Here is a 20,595-nt window from a genome sequence, read left to right on the forward strand (position 1 = left end):
TCGCATGTTGAATGAGCTGCCTTTTTCATGGAACACCATTTTTACTTGAACGAATGACTAACAGACAAGCTATGGTTATTCAGACTTGGGTATCTGGCAGCAATGAACGTGAACAAAGAAAGCTTTCATTTTAACAAAAAAACTACTGACAGTATTTGTTGACAATGATGAAATTGAAGCTTCTGAGTCAAAATTAGAACTTTGGAAAATTTGTATCCACTTTTGTGAGCTTGACAGCTTCCCAATAATTAAAGCTATTTCTAATGGAATTGATGGTGATAATAACAAATATAATTTCTTTATATTATATAAAAAGACCTGTATGATACAGATCTTTGTTTACCAATGCATGACGTTACAAAATCACGCATGCATAGAAGAGCCACTCAAAGTGCAAGACAGACCAATGAATTTTTAGCTTAATAGAGAACAAAAAGTTCACTGATGGGATTTCAGATTTCATGTTGCAACTAATCTTTAAAAAACCACCATTTGTCAAGTTTTATGGCTATTAAAATACTGCACCCCTTCTAACCACGTATCCCAAGTAAGCTGGACTTTCTTCAAATATACCTCAACCAGAACAACATGGTCCAGCAGACTGAATGCAGAGCAGACATGAGAATCCAATTTTTATTAAACCCAATATTAAAGAGCTCTGCAAAAAATGTAAAACAATGCTGCTCTTCTCTTTATTTTTATGGTTGGGAAAACTGTTATTTTCTTATGAAAATAAATGTAACTGTTTATGCATTTATTATTGTTACTTTAGATTTTTCCATTTTAACTTTCAGCAAATAAGTACAAAACAGAAACAGACTCACAGACTTAGAGAACAAACTTACGGTTACGGGGGGGGGGGGCGGAGTGGGGCGGGGAGGGATAGACTGGGAGTTTGGGATTGACATGTACACACTGCTATATTTAAAATAAAATGCCTTTCCATAAAAAACCTTTTTTAATTAAAAAAATTTTTTTTAAAAAGAACAAAAAATAATTGTTTTAATAATAGAAAACATGAATAAAGATGAGAGTAATTTGGGGGTTTTAACCTAGAAAATAAAACTAATTGATGAATTCAAGAAAAGAAATGTAACTGTTTATGCATTTATGATTGTTACTTTAAATGTTTCCCTGTTTTAAATTTCAGCAAATAAGTACCATTAAGGTAAATCCACGGGAAGGAAAAGGGGGCAAAGGGGCAAGGGGGCAAATGGGGTGGGGAGAGAAGAGAAGGGAAGGGAAGGGAGTTCAAGAAAGGAAATGCAAAGAAAGGAGATGAAATGAAACCTCTTTGGGGTCCTCAAAATGATTATGAGCATAAGCAGTCCTGAGGAAAAGACTGAGAATCACTGACTATACATGTGCACTTTCACCCAAAAGTATTAGTATCACAGAGTCACTGTTGAACAACACAGCCCTAACAAAGCTGGTGCAGACTGTGTTCTCACAGTCAAGCAAGAATCTCATAAACTGTTTTCCTCAATCAACGAGTAATGCTTAAGCAAAAAGAAAACAAGTCAATACTGCAAGAAGGCCTTCTTTTCTCTCGTTTCTTCAAGGTCTGCAAGGTTTGCCAGCTATAGCAGGGAAAAAAAAAAAATTCTATGCCGACACTTAATTATCTTTTTTCTTGGTGAGCCTCTTATCGCGTGGCAGAAATCTAGATTCCTGGACTGTTGTATTTACAGAAACACAAGAGGAGACATGTTTCCTCTGTTTAAGTGGCCTCCTATGAAGGACAGCCAGCCCCCTGACAAGCACTACTGTGGTGGGGGAATGGGGAAAACAGACATGACCCTGGATAAAGGTACTGAAGTAAACCACTGAAAACACTGCTGTCATACCAGCAGCACCCTCAAATGGCTGCTCTAAAATTTTCCAATCGCCACATCACTAAAAAACAATCAGTAGAACCTACCTGCCTACAAACCAAGCACCAAGCTCCTGGATCATGCACACAGTATCCCAGAATATTAAAAATATTCTTTCTGACTTACACCTAGGAAACCAAGCTTTTGCCTCCAACTCCGAATATTTCTGGCAGAAATAAAAGCTCTTGGAGAAAGGTAGTAGAAATAGATATGCATATAGAATCCACTAAGAGTGCTCAAGAAGAAATAAAAGTTAAACCACAATATTTGATTTATACCTGTGACAGCTGGGTACTAAGAGGTCAATCACAACTTCTGCCTCTAAAATTACTTGCAGATAAAATCACAGTTAAGTAGCCCCTCACAGGCAGCCTGCTTACAACTCCCCTCCATCCTTCCAATGTATTTTAAATATGTATTTATCTTATTTATTTATTTATTTTCTTTATTTTTTTGGCTGCGTCGGGTCTTAGTTGCAGCATGCAGGATCTTTCGTTGTGGCGCTCGGTCTCTTCGTTGCAGCACTCGGGCTTCTCTCTAGCTGTGGCATGCGGGTTTTCTCTCTCTAGCTGTGGTGTGCGGGCTCCAGAGCATGTGGGCTCTGTAGTTTGCGGCACGCAGGCTCTCTCACTGCAGCGCCCGAGCTCAATAGCTGTGGCGCCCGGGCTTAGTTGCCCTGCGGCATGTGGGATCTTAGTTCCCTGATCAGGGATCGAACCTGCGTCCCCTGCATTGGAAGGTAGATTCTTTACTGCTGGACCACCAGGGAGGTCCCTCCAATGTATTTTAAATACTTCTCCAAAATGATCCTCCCAGCTTGCTATTTAAATCATACTCGCTATGATATTGTCACATAAAAAGAAACATTTATTTGGTCTTTTCCTGGTTTCTGGCACAGAACTTCTAAAACCCTTGGAATCTCCTGAATGATATGGGTGAGAGGAACATCATTGGTTAAAATATTAATATTTGGTCTTAGTCCCTAGTTCCCAACACAAGAGCTCCTAAGACCCTTGGAATCGCAGAACTGAAAAGTGTCTTTTGTCAGCTAATGAGACGACCGGTGGCTGGGGGCGCCTAGATAGCTTCAGGATTGGGGCTGGTCACCAGAAAGACCAAGGCATGAATACAAAGTCAGTGCATGAGTAGAGGGTTAGCACTTCAGCCCCACCTCTGACGTCAGGGGAAGGGAGAGAGGTTGGAGATTGAGTCAATCGCCAAATACACAGTGATTTAATCAATCGTGTAGCCATGATGGGGCCTCCACAGAAACCCTAAATGACAGGGTTCTGGGATCGAGAGGGTAATGTACCTGCAAAGGGCATGAAAGTTCTTCACACACCTACCCCCACCTCATACCTTGCCCTGTGCATCCCTTCTTTTTGGCTGTTCCTGAGTTATAAACCAGTAAATGTAAGAAGTGTTTTCCTGACTTCCCTGAACCATTCTAGCAAATTATCAAACCTGAGGAGGGAACTGTAGGGAATCCCCAGACTTTATAGCCCAATGGTCAGGTGTAAGGACTTGAAATTGGCATCTGAAGTGGGGACAACTGGTGAGACGGGACTGAGTCCTTAACCTGCAGGGGCTGTGCTAACGCTGAGTCATTAGTGTAAGAAAGAAACTAAACTGTAGGACACCAGTTGGCGCCTGGGAAAAGTAAGCCACACCGTTGCTGTCAGAAGTACCCTCGCTTGTAGGACCCGCCCTCTCCTCACGACCATAAACAATGCTGTTTCTCAAAAGATCAGTCTCAAAGGGACAACTAGAAATGTGTCCTGTCCAGACATCACTATAAAGTCTGCAAGTCAGCAGTACATCCCATGCTGACCCCAGAGACTCCAGAGCAGCAACAAACATACTGCAGGGGAAAGAGTCAATCCTGAAGAGCATATGAAGAGAAGGAGGAGGAGGTCCCTAGGAAAGTGGGAGCTCAGGGAATTCAGAAAACTTTCTGGCTCTGAAAAGAAAGTCAGGCTTGCTGCCATTCACTTGAGAATCTTAAGATGTTCAGAGAACCTTCTTGAGACTTCTACTTATACTAATCTAGAGGCATACCCCATTGTTTAGAGAGCAACTTTCCCCCTCAATTAATAACACTTCCCAAGGCGTGGTGGGGGCCTCACTAAGACGTGATCCCAGGGATTATTATAGATGTACACTGTTAACTTTAATGATTAAGGGTTTATTTTTTTACTTTCTACATAAAACAATTTACACTGCTCGTCATATAAAAGCATACATAAGTTTTTAAAGAGGGCAACTAGTAAACAGTGAAACTAAAAAATAATACTTAAAAATGTTCGTTTAAGTGATCACAAGAGTAAATCTATAACACACATTATACAGTTAAAGTAATAAACTAGGAAACAAATGTTATAAAAGGCCTGACTTCCCATGGCCTAGAACACTGGTTATTCAACTATTTTGAGGTAAGCATGGTTACAAGAGTAGAGCTCTGATCCAAACCTATTAGAATAAATTAAAACAATGTTTTATTCATGTAATCTATGTGGTCTTAATGTTCGGTTATAATTCTAAACCTCAATTCCTTCATCTGCCAAATGAGTACACGAGCTACCAGCTGTACAGCTGCTACCCATCAGTAAGACAGACCTAGGGCTTCAACAGGTGATGATGCTTTCCCTTCTGGGTCTCCAGCATAACCTGTAGGGTCTCCAGCAAATCTCTTCAAAGATCATCCAGAAAATTACTTAAAATGTATGCCCTAAACACTAAACTTTTAACATGACAGGACAGGCTGGAACAGAAGGAGCCAATCTAGACAGACACCCAGTTATCTCCCATATAAAAATATTTCAAGATTTATCCTTTCGGAAAAAAAAAAAAGGCCTTTATTCTCCCATTCAAGTCAAAAACATCACTGAGTATATTTATGATAATAAAAAGATTAATAACTTTTCCAGAAGTGTTCAAAAGAATGTGCCCTTCTATGACATAAATCACAGCAAGATCCTTTTTGACACACCTCCTAGAGAAATGGAAATAAAAACAAAAATAAACAAATGGGACCTAATGAAACTTAAAAGCTTTTGCACAGCAAAGGAAAAATAAACAAGGCGAAAAGACAACCGTGAGAATGGGAGAAAATATTTGCAAAGGAAGCAACTGACAAAGGATTAATCTCCAAAGTTTACAAGCAGCTCACGTAGCTCAATATCAAAAAAACAAACAACCCAATCGAAAAACGGGCAGAAGACCCACCCAGACATTTCTCCAAAGAAGATATACAGGTTGCCCACAAACACATGAAAGGATGCTCAACATCACTAATCATTAGAGAAATGCAAATCAAAACTACAATGAGGTATCACCGCACACCTGTCAGAATGGCCATCATCAAAAAATCTACAAACAATAAATGCCGGAGAGGGTATGGAGAAAAGGGAACCCTCTTGCACTGTTAGTGGGAATGTAAATTGATACAGCCACTATGGAGAACAGTATGGAGGTTCCTTAAAAAACTAAAACTAGAACTACCATATGACCCAGCAATCCCACTACTGGGCATATACCCTGAGAAAACCATAATTCAAAATGAGTCATGTACCACAATGTTCATTGCAGCCCTATTTACAATAGCCAGGACATGGAAGCAACCTAAGTGTCCATCGACAGATAAATGGATAAAGAAGACATGGCACATATATACAATGGAATATTTCTCAGCCATAAAAAGAAATGAAATTGAGTTATTTGTAGTGAGGTGGATGGACCTAGAGTCTCTCATACAGAGTGAACTAAGTCAGAAAGAGAAAAACAAATACCATATGTTAACATATGGAATCTAGAAAAAGAAAAAATGGTTCTGAAGAACCTAGGGTCAGGACAGGAATAAAGACGCAGATGTAGAGAATGGACTTGAGGATATGGGGAGGGGGAAGGGTAAGCTGTGACAAAGTGAGAGAGTGGCATGGACATATATACACTACCAAATGTAAGATAGATAGCTAGTGGGAAGCAGCTGCATAGCACAGGGAGATCAGCTCGGTGCTTTGTGACCACCTAGAGGGGTGGGATAGGGACGGTGGGAGGGAGATGCAAGAGGGAGGAGATATGGGGATGTATGTATATGTATAGCTGATTCACTCTGATATAAAGCAGAAACTAACACACCATTGTAAAGCAATTATACTCCAATAAAGATGTTAAAAAAGAAAAGCTGGCATATCTTTGGAAAACTAGCTGACAACATGGCACCAAAAGGAAGTTATTCTGAGAATCAAATCAAAGATAGGTGAAAGACAGCATATGAAACTCATTGTGTACTGGGCAATATGACTGATGCTGGAGATAAGAAACAAAAATCAACAGTCCCTTGCCTTCAAGGAGTTCAAAACTTCCCATGGAAGAACCCTTCAGTTTCTTAAAGTATTTCATTAACAGCCTCTATATTAAAATGGCCAAAACAGTATCTCCAAGCAAAGAACAACTGGTATGTTGCACTTTACCTGCAAAAAAAAAAAAAATGCTCCTCTTAGCTAAAAGCCAGCTCTGGTCATCTGTGTAAAGGACAGCAGGATCCTTAGACACTTTGACCCAAGAACTAACAGAGGTGTCACTTGGCAGATCACACAAAACGGCTGCTAAGGAGACAGAGAACTTCATGCAGAGCAGCCACAATGACAACTACTAGAGAAACAAGGGTGTGGACTACACGAGAGGATGTACAGAAATAAGAAGAGGACGAGGCAGCAAACGTTCATTCTGTTGATCCACATCCAAAGCCATCAGGGGTTCTTCTTGCCGTTCTTCAAACATGCCACACTAACTGCCTTCCTTTGGGGCCTTTGTACTCACTGTTTTCTCCCAAGAAGAGTCTTACCCCAGATCCTCGGCTAACTCATTTAAAGGCATCATAAAGTATGATTCCTCAAGAAAAGACCTTAACAACTACAGAAATATTTGAGTAATAGTCAAATATGTTCATATATCATCACAAACCTTTTCTCCTTTGGTTTCTACTTTTTTATTAGCAAAACAAAAATCCCTACACTTTTCAATCTTGAAAATGTCTCCCCATAACAAAACAAAACCAAACATGAACAGTAAAACAATGCAGAATTTAGAGGTCCATGTGGTATGTATAAAAAAATGTCACCTCATCACTTCCCTAAAACTGGGAAACTAAGAATCAGAAAAAAGAATAAAACAATACTATATCGAATTTAAATGATGATAAAGTGAGCCACTTCCTAACCACTCTCTATTTGGGAGCCTTACACATATTACTTAACAACCCTCCCAGAAGTAAAAAGTCTTTTCCTAAAATCCATGACAATGGTCCCCAAATGTCAGCCTGCAAAAAACATTGCCAGCCCAGAGCTAAGTTTTCAATAGTCAGAGACAAAACAAAGAAAATGAAGACCATAAAGTAATTATAAAATTAAATTTTAAAAGCTACATTAACTTTGCAAACTGCATGCTTATTCTCGATATTCACAGTTTCACAGCCAAACAAAAGATAGAACTAAAAATGCCTAAAATGTAGTACAAAACACAGGATAATTCAATGGCCTATAGGGTAAGACATCCTTGTCTCCAGAGAGAAGGGGCTGTGTACAAGTTTAAGGAAATGTAAAGTAATACATGAAGATATATGAAAATCAAATAGCAATTTCATACATTTCAACCTAATACAATAATTTATTTTCCTAAAGAATGGAATTAACCACACAATTATAATATCAAAAGCTGTTCCTCAGATGTTTTCTACAAGACTTTGAGTAAAACAAGGCACACATGAATTCAAATAAATCAAAGTCTTGACTCTCATTTTACAGTCCCAATGCTTTCAGCACTTATAGACATCTGATCATAAGACTTCATGCCAACCACTTTAAAAAAAGTCTCAAGATTGATTCTGAAAACTACAGAAAGCAACCGTGTAACATGAGTTAAAAAGCTAGCGCATTTTTGTCTAATTCAATCAAACCCTTACCGAGCCACTCCATAATAAGGGCAAGGTGTTTTTTATTTTTATTCCCTGTATTGCAGAAAAGGTCAATGCCCTTGGGACTCCAATGGGCTTTGCTAACAGAAAAATCAAGCTAAGCTGAGAACGCCCATTTATTACAAAGCTAAGTGCTAGATAAAATATCCATTAAATCTGAGTGCCAACAACATCTAATGTTTTATGTCCACATAATGCAGGAAAACACTAGTTGTGACCTATCAACAAACATTCCAAGCCAATCTGCTTAGTAATCTGCTGAAGTTGCTGTTTTATTGCTTAAACAGACAGAAATATAACCGTGCTTATTATGAAAGTATAATATTACCTCAAGCTAATAAGAATTGATGGAACAAAGAAGAGATCGTTATGTAAAAATTAATAACATTTGGAGCATGACATGCAATGATCATAAAACAGTATTTGTTTTTCAAAACTGGCAGAGAAAAGGACTTTTTACAGAGGGGAAACACTGTTGATGAGGAATGTTCTTATACTTCACTATTTTGCTTTTCCAAGAAAGGCTAGCATGAAGCAAGAGGACTACACAGTATCCTCTCCTGTTACATATATATATTAGGATTGGGGACCTTACATTTTATTTTATTTTTTTTTGGAGGCGGGGAGTATAGTTGATTTAAAATGTTGTGATAGTTTCTTCCTATTATATTTTGATAGAATTAAAGACCTTTAGAGTCTGAATGAAACTTTGGGATCACTAATCCAACAATTTCATCATACATATGATAAACCTTAGAAGGTTACATGACTTAGTTTTCCAAGGCCATACAGCCATTAACAGCCAAGGAGAGACTAGAAGGCAGGTCTCAGGTTGCTAACCAAAAACAGAGTCAGGTGCCCATTACCATCTGGCAAAAATGTTTTTGGTATTAAAACAAATTTTTAATTTAATCTAATACTTAGAATAACATTTTTAAAGTTTGAATCAATAAAAGACATCACTATTATATTTGGTCAATATATCCACTTAAATCTTTGAAATAAAAATTTTTTTACAAAATGAAGATTGGCAAACCTATATCAATGCTCTTAAAAAGGAGGGAGTTACAGCATGCCAGGGGCAGGAGGGCATTAATTCTCCAAAACATCTGTCTGCCAAAGGTAAAGTGAAACAGCCAATTCAAAGTAATGTCCTTTTTGTTTGAGGGATGATTACAAAGAGCCCAAAAGCCAGCTTTTGCACCAACAGAACTAATAGTTACCAAATGACACACGGTAAAGCTCAGAAAATACCCAGGAAATATCAGGCAATCCCAGAAGAAAACAAAAATCTCTAATAAAGTGAAATCAGTCTTGGGAAAACATGTTTAGCACCAATTTATCATTCAATTGCATTATAACTTTTTTTTGTTTTCTTTCTTTGCGGTACGCAGGCCTCTCACTGTTGTGGCCTCTCCCATTGCGGAGCACAGGCTCCAGACGCGCAGGCTCAGCAGCCATGGCTCACGGGCCCAGCCGCTCCACGGCACGTGGGATCTTCCCGGACCAGGGCACGAACCCCTGCCCCCTGCATCGGCAGGCGGACTCCCAACCACTGCGCCACCAGGGAAGCCCTCAATTGCATTATAAACACGAATGTTTCCACAAAATGAGTGTGAAACAGAGAAAAACATTGAGGAATTAATCAGATTTTGTCAGATGTGAGTTCCTGAGATTTTCCTTGCTTAAATGTACTTAAATGTACACATTTTATTCTTCAAAATAACTGAAAATGTAGCTTAAATAGGTTACATAATGGCCAAACTCCAAGAATAATCTCTAATTAATGTAGCAATTTCCACCTCTTCCATCTCTATATTTAAATATTTAATCTATTACTAAATGAATTATAATATTAATATAGACAGACTGTCCAAAAAATAAATTGCTGTAACACTGCCTGAAATACACTTTTAATGTAACCCTCAAGGCATGCAGACATTACAGAGATAGGATCAGGATCTAAGCTGTCTTTAATTTCAAAGAGATCCTTAACAGCTCATTATAGTACTGCACTTGCCGAACTGATGATTTAGAAAGAGTTCTCCAGACAGTTCAGATTAAAGAAAATCAGAGCCATAACCAGCGCTTTAATCTGAATCTTGTCAATATTCAAACGTGTAGGTGGCGTCACCTCTGCACTTGGGTAAACAGTACAGATGGGTAATGGCATCTTTCAATTTTTCCGTATAAAATTATAGTTGAAGAGTTACAAGCAAAAATTTGGTCCCAGGGTGATGAGCTCAACATATCACCACATTATTTCAGGGTATTTGAAATGTCAAAAATCCATTCATGAACCTGTAGGCTAGGAGCCCTAATTACTCAAAACCAAGGCTCACATTTTACACAAAAGGAAACCGAGGCCAGAGAGAAGGCTTGCCAGAAGTCGAAAAACTTGTAAGGGACAAAGGCCAGGACTTCAGTCAGCGTCTACTGTCTTTTAGTCAACTAAACTCCTGTTCAGGTGGGTTCAAAAGATTTTGCAATTGCTTATGCTAGATGCCCTGGAGGCACTTTTACTTTAAATTTCTGATTGGAATAAGAGGCATAAATGTGACGGCAGCCCTATGGTTAAGAATTGTTAGGGTGACTTTCTCTTATCCTATCCTCTTTCCCCACCCAAGCTGAGACCCAGCAGCGGGACCTCTTGGCCTCTGCCTGGGCCTATGGTCCATTTTGGTCTTTAGTTTTTCCCTAGCACACCCTTAACTAAGGGCTTAGGCTTTCAGGAGTCCCGCTTTATGAGTCTGGGGGATCCTATGAGGTCTTAGCTCTGATTTCCCAGCCCCCACCCTAGTCCCGGCATATTTCCTCCAAACGGCACGGCATTCACTCTCTCCTACCCACCTGAATGTCATCTCGCCGTGAATCCCCTCTGGATTTCCTCATTTCTCGAGAGCTCAGCTATCACCCTCTTCCTGCTCCTCATGTCACAACACAGACAACAAACATTCATTATGTGCCAGACACTGTTCTGAGTGTCTTACACATAGTCTTTTAACCCTCCTAAGAGCTCCATGTGGCAGAGGCTGCTACAATCTTCACTTGGTAAGCACAGAGCCAAAGCATGGAGGGTCATGCAGCTAATGGAGCACTGCAGCTGGCTGACCATGATCACAGACATGGAGAAATAAGACCCTTTATGTTACTTTTGCCTCTCCATGCATGTATAAAGGTTGATTGTTTTATTTATCAATCATTTTTCTGATTCTTTTGTAACTGGAGGATTATCTGGTAATCCAGTACATCACATCCATACTCTCTGTCTCTCTAAAACATTTTTTTGCCCAAATATAAGAGAAATGTATTTATTACAAAAAGTTTGAAAAGTCATCAGCAAAGAAAAGAGAACTAAAATCACCTGATAACAATCTTGTACATTTTCTTATAAACTTTCAACTTAACTTTCTAAGTCTCCAGCAAAACTCCACAGACAGCATTAGTATGTCAACTCAAATTGACACCAACAACCACGGGAATCACTGAGTAGAGTATCACTGCGTCAGCCACTGCCACGTTCATGAGGTCTCCTGTGTGTTTGCAGGGATTCTCCTTTACAGTTGCTTTAGAAACAACATTAACCTTATCACTTCACCGAGGGGGTTATGTGCACAGTAAGTACAAAAGCAGTGAAGATACTGTAAGTCAATAGTAGGAAAAGTTGGAAAATTTATACCGGAAACAAATGCAGTAAAAAAAAAAAATTTTAGGTGGGAAACAAACACATCCATGACACCTGAAACACTGTAAATCAACTATACTTCAATTTTTAAAAACGCACATATGTGTGCAGGAGAAGTTAAAGACCAAACAATGAACCATAAAGGGCAAGGCAGGGGGATGGATAAAATGCATGTTCAGAATACGGATGTCAATGTACAATGTCTATTAGCCTAAGGTCAGTTCAGGAAAAGTCCTGAGTTTGTGTCAGCACAAACTGCTGCTAATGAAAACTAGTCAGAAAAAGCATACATTAGTGAGAAATTTTTGAATAAGAATGCCTTCAAACTGGGAAGGAAATACACATACACACGCACATGCACGCGTGCATACACACGTGCACGCGCGCACACACACACACACACACACACACACCCCTACATACACACCCAGGTGCTAGCTAAGCAACTATCCCAATCGTTACACTGGGGGCCCTCAGGTATCCAAAGCACTGGCCACATCTGCAACACGTCAGCTTCATATTAACTTTGAGTAGGTCCTAGGATTTGGCACAATAGAAAGAGGATTCCAACACATTCAGGATACAAAACTGAGTTAGGTGACATATTATATCTACAGCTAATTAAAACCATATGTTCTTCTATACACGTATATACAGAGAGAATACTTCCTGGACAAGAATTTTGGTTTTCCTTTTAACATGACAGCATACGTTATATCAAAGTATTTCATGGGCTTCCCTAGTGGCGCAGTGGTTGAGAGTCTGCCTGCCGATGCAGGGGACACGGGTTCGTGCCCCGGTCCGGGAAGATCCCACATGCTGCGGAGCGGCTAGGCCCGTGAGCCATATGGCCGCTGAGCCTGTGCATCCGGAGCCTGTGATCCGCAACAGGAGAGGCCACAACAGTGAGAGGCCCGCGTACCGCCAAAAAAAAAAAAAAAAAAAAAGTATTTCATTATCTTTTTTAATGGCTGATTTCAAGGTTATTAATCACTAAGGACTTCCTGCTTTTGGATCCACAGGTGAGTTAAGCCACAGACTGACCTTGGACTTGGAGTGGGGAGACAAAAGGAGTGAGAGTGAGGAGACAGACACAGAGAAAAATACTGAAGCACAGCGTAAGATGACGAGTGATATGCTAGAGCTAAGTATAGATGGAATAGGACAGTAGAGGAGAAGTAAGAGGAAGGAGGAGTAAATGGTGAGAAGTAGGTGAGAGTCCCAAGATGGAAAGGTGCATCACAGGGAAAGCATGAAAGCATAAAGCAGGAGACACACTCAGGAGAAAAAACAAACAATTGTCTGAATGGATGGAAAGGAGGATTCATGTTGGGTAGCTGAGGGAAATGAAGCTGCAGAGAGAAGCTGGTACTGGATCATGAACAGCCTTAAAGTCACTTATCCTCAATCGAATCTGTAATATTAAGGGAAATATGTGAGAGCCTTTGGGCAGACATCTTCGGCAACCAAAGAAAAAGAATTACTGGGCTTCCCTGGTGGTGCAGTGGTTGAGAGTCCGCCTGCCGATGCAGGGGACATGGGTTCGTGACCCGGTCCGGGAAGATCCCACATGCCGCGGGGCGGCTGGGCCCGTGAGCCATGGCTGCTGAGCCTGCGCGTTGCGTGCTCCGCAACGGGAGAGGCCACAACAGTGAGAGGCCCGCGTACCGCAAAAAAAAAAAAAAAAAAAAAAAAAAGAATTACTATGGTGGATTTCTGAGCTTCCCGCCCGGCCAGGGTCCATCCTCTCATACTCAGGGCCTTCTGAGGCCAGGCAAGATGTTATTCTCAGAGCCTCCCTGTCTCACCCGTGCTGCATACACACCCCTTTCCCTATAGACACTCAACCACAAAGCTCTGAAATCGGAGAAGGGGAACATGCTGTTATAGTGACACATCACAAGAGGAGAATGGATACATATCCAGAATCTTTCAAAACACCCAAGCACTTCTCTTTCAAGTCTGTTTCAATTCAACATTGTATAATTAGCTTCAAAAACAGAAAAATATACAGAATATTAATCCATGCTTCAGGATCACCTTGATCAGGCAGTGCAGCTGCCTGACTTAAGGGAAAAGGGAACTGAAAAACACTTCAGTTAAAAGAAAACCAGAGACAGATTAGTAATTTCTTTTAAACTACAAATAATGAATATGCAGGGACTTCCCTGTTAGTGCAGTGGTTAAGAATCCACCTGCCAATTCAGGGGACACAGGTTCGAGCCCTGGTCTGGGAAGATCCTACATGCCGTGGAGCAACTGAGCCCGTGTGCCACAACTACTGAGCCCACATGCCACAACTACTGAAGCCTGTGTTCCTAGAGCCCGTGCTCCACAACAAGAGAAGCCACTGCAATGAGAAGCCCCTGCTCACCGCAACTAGAGAAAACCCGCATGCAGCAATGAAGACCCAACACAGCCCAAAATAAATAAATTTATAATAATAATAATATGTAGTATACATTTGAGAGAGTTTTTCATCCTCCTAAAAAGAGTGAATTAGATATTAGTTTTTATGTAAAAATGCTATATACTCTGAAACATCAATTCATTTCTTAGGTATCTCCCCACTCTGCTCCACCACTGTAGACCCTCATGTTTTTCTGCTAAGTATGGAAAATCTTCCAGGAAAGAACAGGCTAAGAGTCAGGAAATCCTTGCTGATCCTGTAATTATTGGATCTGCCACCAATTAGAATAATCTCTACAGTTTCTGGCCATTTGAGTATCAAAGAGCCACTGCACTGTCCTTTGAGAAGAGCAGCTTACAGGTAACTCTTATCTCCCACATAAGCTCCCAGAGGTGCTGGATCAATATCTTTCCCCTCTGCTGCTTTTCTGTTAGGGAGTCAAATGCCAGCTTGAATAGAGAAACGCTCATTCACCAACAAGGGACACTGCTGTTTAGAGATGCAATTTCTCAGATGCTCCAATCTAGTCATGCTCCTGTCTGGCATACACACTTACTTCTATAAGAGGAGTGCAAAAGGAGCCCAGTAGTTATGGTAGGAAATTCCCCAAAGACGCTAGATTTGGAGTTGTGTGCTCCCAATGAGCGCTAATCCCACTCTTCGTCACTTTCTAATAATGATGTCTAATAATGACATAATTATAATCATAATAATGATGATTTTCATTCACTTTTAGATGTACAAGACACAGAGGGAGAAGGCTGAGGTAAAAACATTCAATGCCCAATAAATAAGTAATTTGCTCCAGGACATGGAATATTATCCACTCTCTGTTTGGAAGTCTGTAAAAATCTTTAGCCATCACTGTAATTCTCTGATGTTTCCTCTCAATTCTCAAAAATCCCCAGAGGACCGCAGCAGTCCTTAATATATTAAAATAGAGGGTGAGACTGCTGCAAAAGCTACAATCACCAGTGTTTCAGCAAGATATTTAACCTCAAACTTTGGAGATGTCTTCGTTAAACCAATCCATTTAGAAATTTGGCAAGCTATACTGATCGAAATCAGAACTTCTCTCCATGGAGAAACTCTGGGCCAATTTACGATGATTCACATGGAAATAAACTTCCTAGGAAGATAATGACATAGGAGAAGGCAGTTTTCCTTATGTGTTAGGATAGCCCATTCCCTTCCAAGAAGCTATGCTGTCAGAGGCTATGATGGGGAAGGGTAATGAAAATCCATAAGTAATGTAAATTAAGTATTAATTACTTTATACAGAACAGTCCTTTATCTTGGCACTAAGGGGAAAACGGTTTGTGCTGCATATGATAAAGTTGGAGAAAGAAAAATTGAACATGATGATATATGGAAATAAAGGCAAATATGTTTCATTACTTTTATTACTCAAGGCAGAATTCTACCTTGAATTGGCATTACAGAAACTGCTACTATCATTATCTGATCCCTACACTGAGGATCTTTTTTTCTAACTAAACATGCGGCATAAAAGAAGACAGTGAATAAAAGTTAAAAAAAATCTGCTAAAGATGTGTACTCTGATAAACTGGATTTAAACTAAATGGAAGCCTGAACCCAAGATTCAAGTTATTCCATTGACAGCATCCTCACAGACTTGATTAACAATTTCCACCTCAATGGAATGAGAACACCTCAAAGAAGGGCTTTTTACAGAAAACCTGCTTGAACTGATCCTTTTAGAGATGGAAAAAAAATAGATCCTTATGATGCTATGAGACACTTGCAAGGAAGAAACAGCTGGTCAGAGGTATGACTGAAGACAACAAAAAAACATTTTTGGAAAAAGAGAGGTAAAAGGGGCAACTAGGTAAGACAGACAAATGTTACATCTAGGAATAGTAACTGGTTGTAAATAAAACTACTTCACACCAAGCCACATCAGTAAAATCTAGTTAATGAGAAAGGATGTTTCATGACACACCAGGTGTAACAGGATATAGAAGTACTGCATCTAGTTTTGTACTCAGATGGTGTTAATAAATTTAAAGGATTCAAGTTAAAAACAAAGGCAATGCAAAGAAACACAAAGCATGTTATTTCCGTAATTTGATACCTTGAGAAAATGATTGTCAGCTCCTTCTGGAGGGTCTCAAGGCAAATGTCAGAAATGACCAATTTACCCCACCATATAAAAAAAGGAAGACTTTAACATGGCTAGATTATGTGAAGCAAGGATGTATCCCTAAGATATAAATTCCAAATAAATTATGTATTACTTACGGTCTCCTTATGGTGTATATATTTGCCACTTGGTGAGATTTCTTCTCTACCAGGCCATTTTTTAGAAAAGTTTGTTACTACAAACTGACAGAATAAATTCTGAGTATTATACAGTCTATCCGGAATAAATACTGGAAAACAACACAAGCTCACCTTCATCACTCGTTGCCTGCTGTTTCACCAGAGTCATTGGGGATCTTGCTGGAGGCTTACTAAGTGGATGGCGCCAACTTTTAGCAGTTTTGGTTTCTCCTTCTATTCTCTGGTTACAGAACACAAATAGGGGAGAAACAGCCACCGTTAAAGACTTGTTTTAAAACAAAAAACTACGGTTATGATGATTTACAACAAGTTAATTATGAAGAACTCTTATACTTATTCACCTGCTGAGGAATTAACACTTCGTTAAAGAAATTTAAACCTACAAGTCAAAAGAAATAGTAACCCATTCTATTAATAATTTTACTGACAGGGAAGTCAGTTAACTATTCTTCCACTTCATATTAAAATACTATCTGGAGGGACTTCCCTGGTGGCACAGTGGGTAAGAATCGGCCTGCCAGTGCAGGGGACACGGGTTTGAGCCCTGGTCCGGGAAGATGCCACATGCCACAGAGCAACTAAGCCCGTGAGCCACAACTACTGAGCCTGCATGCTGCAACTACTGAAGCTCATGTGCCTAGAGCCTGTGCTCTGCAGCAAGAGAAGCCACAGCAGTGAGAAGCCCATGCACCGCAACGAAGAGTAGCCCTCACTCACCACAACGCAGCAATGACAGAAAGTCCGCGCGCAGCAATGAAGACCCAACACAGCCAAAAACTAAATACAAATTAAAAAGAACAAAAACAAAAACACTATCTGGGGACTTCCCTGGTTGTGCAGTGGGTAAGACTCTGCACTCCCAATGCAGGGGGCCCAGGTTCAATCCCTGGTTGGGGAACTGGATCCCGCATGCTGCAACTAAGGAGTCCTCATGCCACAATGAAGATCCCGCATGCTGCAACTAAGACAGGTACAGCCGAAATAGATACCTAAATATTTAAAAAAAACAAAAAAAAAACACTATCTGTAGTGCAGGGTATGCTTCTCAAACCTACAATAAACTCAGCAGTTAGCTAGTTTTCAAAAGTTCTTTAAAACTAATTTAAATTTAGGATTATACATTCATAACAAAATAGGACCATGGCATTTGGTCATGTGTGACTATGTGGCAGGTTATTTTGCTTTCTATCCTCACACAGGAGGAAATACTGCCAAGGTGAGCCTGTACTCTTCCTTCCATTCAAAAATGAATCGCCACTTCTCTGAGGATCAAACAGGAAATCAAAAGTTGTTGCTGTTGTTTAATATGGCACATTACTGTCATCTTGAAACCACTTAAATTTTACGTAAAATCTTCTGTCCTGAGCTGCCCAGACTACATTTTCCTTTCAAAGGTAAAGGAAAAAGTCCTGTGCATCCTGACATCTTCCAGGCAGAAACTACTTACAAGCTTTCTTGCCCATGCAGCAACCCCCCAAAAAAGGCAGGGGTGTGGTTAGAGAAAGAGTTTGAAACTAGTGGGTTTGCATCAACATTTGACTGCAAAAGAAAGGAGTCTCAGGAATTTCCCAGTAAGCTGAAGAAGCAGAGCCCAGAAGGAGAGAAACTATGCTGACATCTGACACCAAAACAGAATTATGAGAAAATGTGTGAGAGCATTCTAATCAAAGCTGGGATCACAAAGTATAATACAGGGTGAGGTTTACCTGTAGTTTATAACAGCTAAAAATTAATGTGAGGAATTATAACTTAGTCAACAATAACAAATATTTACTAAACCCTTACTACATGCCACACTGTTCTAAGAGTGAGCTACAGAAGGTCCCTGCTTCCAAAGGGTGCAATATAGATTGGGGGTGGGGGTGGGGGAGCACAGACAAAAAACAAGTAGAAAATAAATATTTATGAAGTACTATTAAGCAATAGTAATAAAACAATAAAAACAATAAAGCATGACAAAGAGTGGAAAGAGATGGGGAGAAGGCTATTTTATATGGGGTCATCAGAGAAGCCCTTTCTGACAAGAAGACATTTGAGTGGAGCCTTGAGTGCAATGAGGGAGCGGTACATTTAGCTCTCTAGGGGAGGAGTATTTTGGACAGCAGGAATAGCAGGTAAGGTTTGAACACATTTGATTTATGCCAGGAAAAGCATGGAGTCCAGTTACAGATAGACAGACACTGTTTAAAAAATAACTCAATGTTTCTTGAGAAGGTTGACTGAAGCTGACTGCTACCAGCATACACGTAGCATTACGCTTAATACTAAGAAACACTGGTCACACTACACAAAAATGAAATGGCTCTGTATTACTTAGAAGGACTGTCTGACACCATGGTATGAGAAAAGAATACCACACAGCCGTTTCTGATGAGAGCAAACCAAGTCCCTCAGCCCTCAACAGCAGCACTTGCTTTCCTAGGCAGTCAGGCTTTGTTCAGAGAAATGACAAAGATGAAGGTTAACAGCACTGAGAATCCAACTGCCTCCACTGAAAGCAAGTAAACAGAAAACTTACTTTCCGTTCCATTCTAGTTTAAAGAAGCTGACCAAATATAAACAGGCATGTGACTTATTCACCATTCTAGAATCCCAATATCTATCCAGCTACAATCGCTATGTGAAATTAAGTTGTAAATTTTATTTACTGGTATGTGAATACTATTTTCAAATTGCTCAGCAACCTTTTCAAATAAATTAGATCATATTTTTCTATTTCTCAGATACTTCTGAGAAATATTTTATAGTTCAGTAGGACAATCATGCATAAAAATGATAAAAGTTATTGGGTGAAATTAGGAAATCATCTATATTTTATTGGACATTTTAAAATTACTTATAAACAGAGTATTCCAAGTTGATGTCTTTATTTACTCTCCCTTGCTACTAAAGCTCCAAAAGGCCTGTGATGAGTTGAAGTGACCAGGAGCAGTCCGGAAGTGGGTCTGTTCAGTGGCCGGCACAATTTATCAGCTCCAACATTTGAGGCTTCCCTTACTCATCCACTTGAACTCCTTTCTCAAGTTGTGCAGGTCAAAAGAGGTTACCAAATTATGACAATCACTACAGGTAGTCGTAGCTTGGCTGATACACTCACAATCTTAAAGTTACAGTGAAAGTTTACGCTGAGAGCATATGATATTAACATCGTACAAGAACATATGAGAAACAGGGAGGCCCTATGCAAAGGGTTAGAATGGGGAGGCTGGAAATCAAGAGGGATCTTGAGTTTTCCAAGAGGCAAAGGCCTGGTTCCCGCGGTGGGCAGGATCAGAAGGGTCAGCCTGGTCCTAGATTCAGAGTCCATGAGGAAAGAGTCAGGGAAAAGTATGGCCAGATGAGCCTTAATCTTAAAATAGAGGCTGTGGGAAGCCTGCAACCCAGAGGTATTAAGCATTGGCAGAAGGAAGCCAGAGCCCTGCAGCTGAAATTATTTCCAGCCTGGCTACTATTGGAGGTGACAGAACCGCTCTGTATCTTGACTGCGTCAATGTCAGTACCATGGTGATATTCTACTATAGTTTTCCAAGAAGACACTATTGGAAAAAAAAAAAAAAAAAGAAGACACTATTGGGGCAAAATGGATACATAAGACCTTGTTATACTATTTCTTACCACTGCATGTAAATCTACAATTATCTCAAAATAAAGAGTTTAGTGTTAGAAAAAAATTTTAAGTAAGAAAATTAAGCTCCAATATGTGGCCAAAAGTCCCATGTTCTCTGAATTATTACCATGTGAGCCAGACCTCACAGAAGGCTTACCTCCTGGTCATTGAAAGAAATATGATTAAGACCCATAAATGTGAAATGTTATTTCTGCCCTAAAGCAAGATTTGGATGCACAGCATTCTGTTTGCAGAAAGTGCCTTGACAACATAATAAATATGGTAAAAATTGACACTGCCACATACACTGGGGACTTTGAAGCCATTTCTCTCTCCACTGGGGACCTCTGGGACTTCCCCAGGTTCAAGGCCTACCCCATGGCTCTCCACATCACTCTCTTCTCCCTCTGTCAAAGCACTGTTACTCTCCACCACAGAGGAGCACGACTCAGGTGACTTTGGCCATGGAAGCTTGGGTGGCTCTGATTCCTTAGACATAACACGGCCACTAGACATGGAATCGTCAGCATCACTGGGATTTGAAGGCGGAATTGTGGCACAGGTTTGGTCAGCCTCAGTTTTGATTTTCTCTGCCACAGATGTGCTTAGGCAGACGTTTCCTGAGGAGTAAAACAAAAGACTGTTAATAAATCTTACACTGTGTTATTGCTGAGAACTGTTGAACTATTCTCAACTAAATTTCTACCATCAAACTTTCCCTCTAAATTTCCACTGAAGACC

General features: G+C 40.0%; 1 protein-coding gene across 5 annotated transcripts in view; it reads right to left on the reverse strand.

Moving 5' to 3' along the window:
* Positions 1-20,595, reverse strand: part of KDM4C (lysine demethylase 4C) — a 400,055-nt gene that overhangs the window by 161,045 nt on the left and 218,415 nt on the right. For 4 of the 5 annotated variants that reach the window (XR_003790632.1, XM_029201477.1, XM_029201480.1 and 1 more), the window contains 2 exons: positions 20,161-20,474; positions 16,359-16,467 (listed from right to left, as the gene is read on the reverse strand). Coding sequence is in view for 4 of the 5 variants with exons in the window: in XM_029201477.1 (XP_029057310.1) it covers positions 16,359-16,467; positions 20,161-20,474 (423 nt within the window). In the remaining variant the exon portion in view is untranslated. The remainder of the gene's footprint in view (positions 1-16,358; positions 16,468-20,160; positions 20,475-20,595) is intronic. The other variant, XM_029201479.1, reaches the window with a different exon arrangement.

This window comes from Monodon monoceros, unplaced genomic scaffold, assembly GCF_005190385.1.
Source record: "Monodon monoceros isolate NGI ecotype Baffin Bay Population unplaced genomic scaffold, NGI_Narwhal_1 Super_Scaffold_5, whole genome shotgun sequence".
In the NCBI taxonomy this organism is placed as follows: domain Eukaryota; kingdom Metazoa; phylum Chordata; class Mammalia; order Artiodactyla; family Monodontidae; genus Monodon; species Monodon monoceros.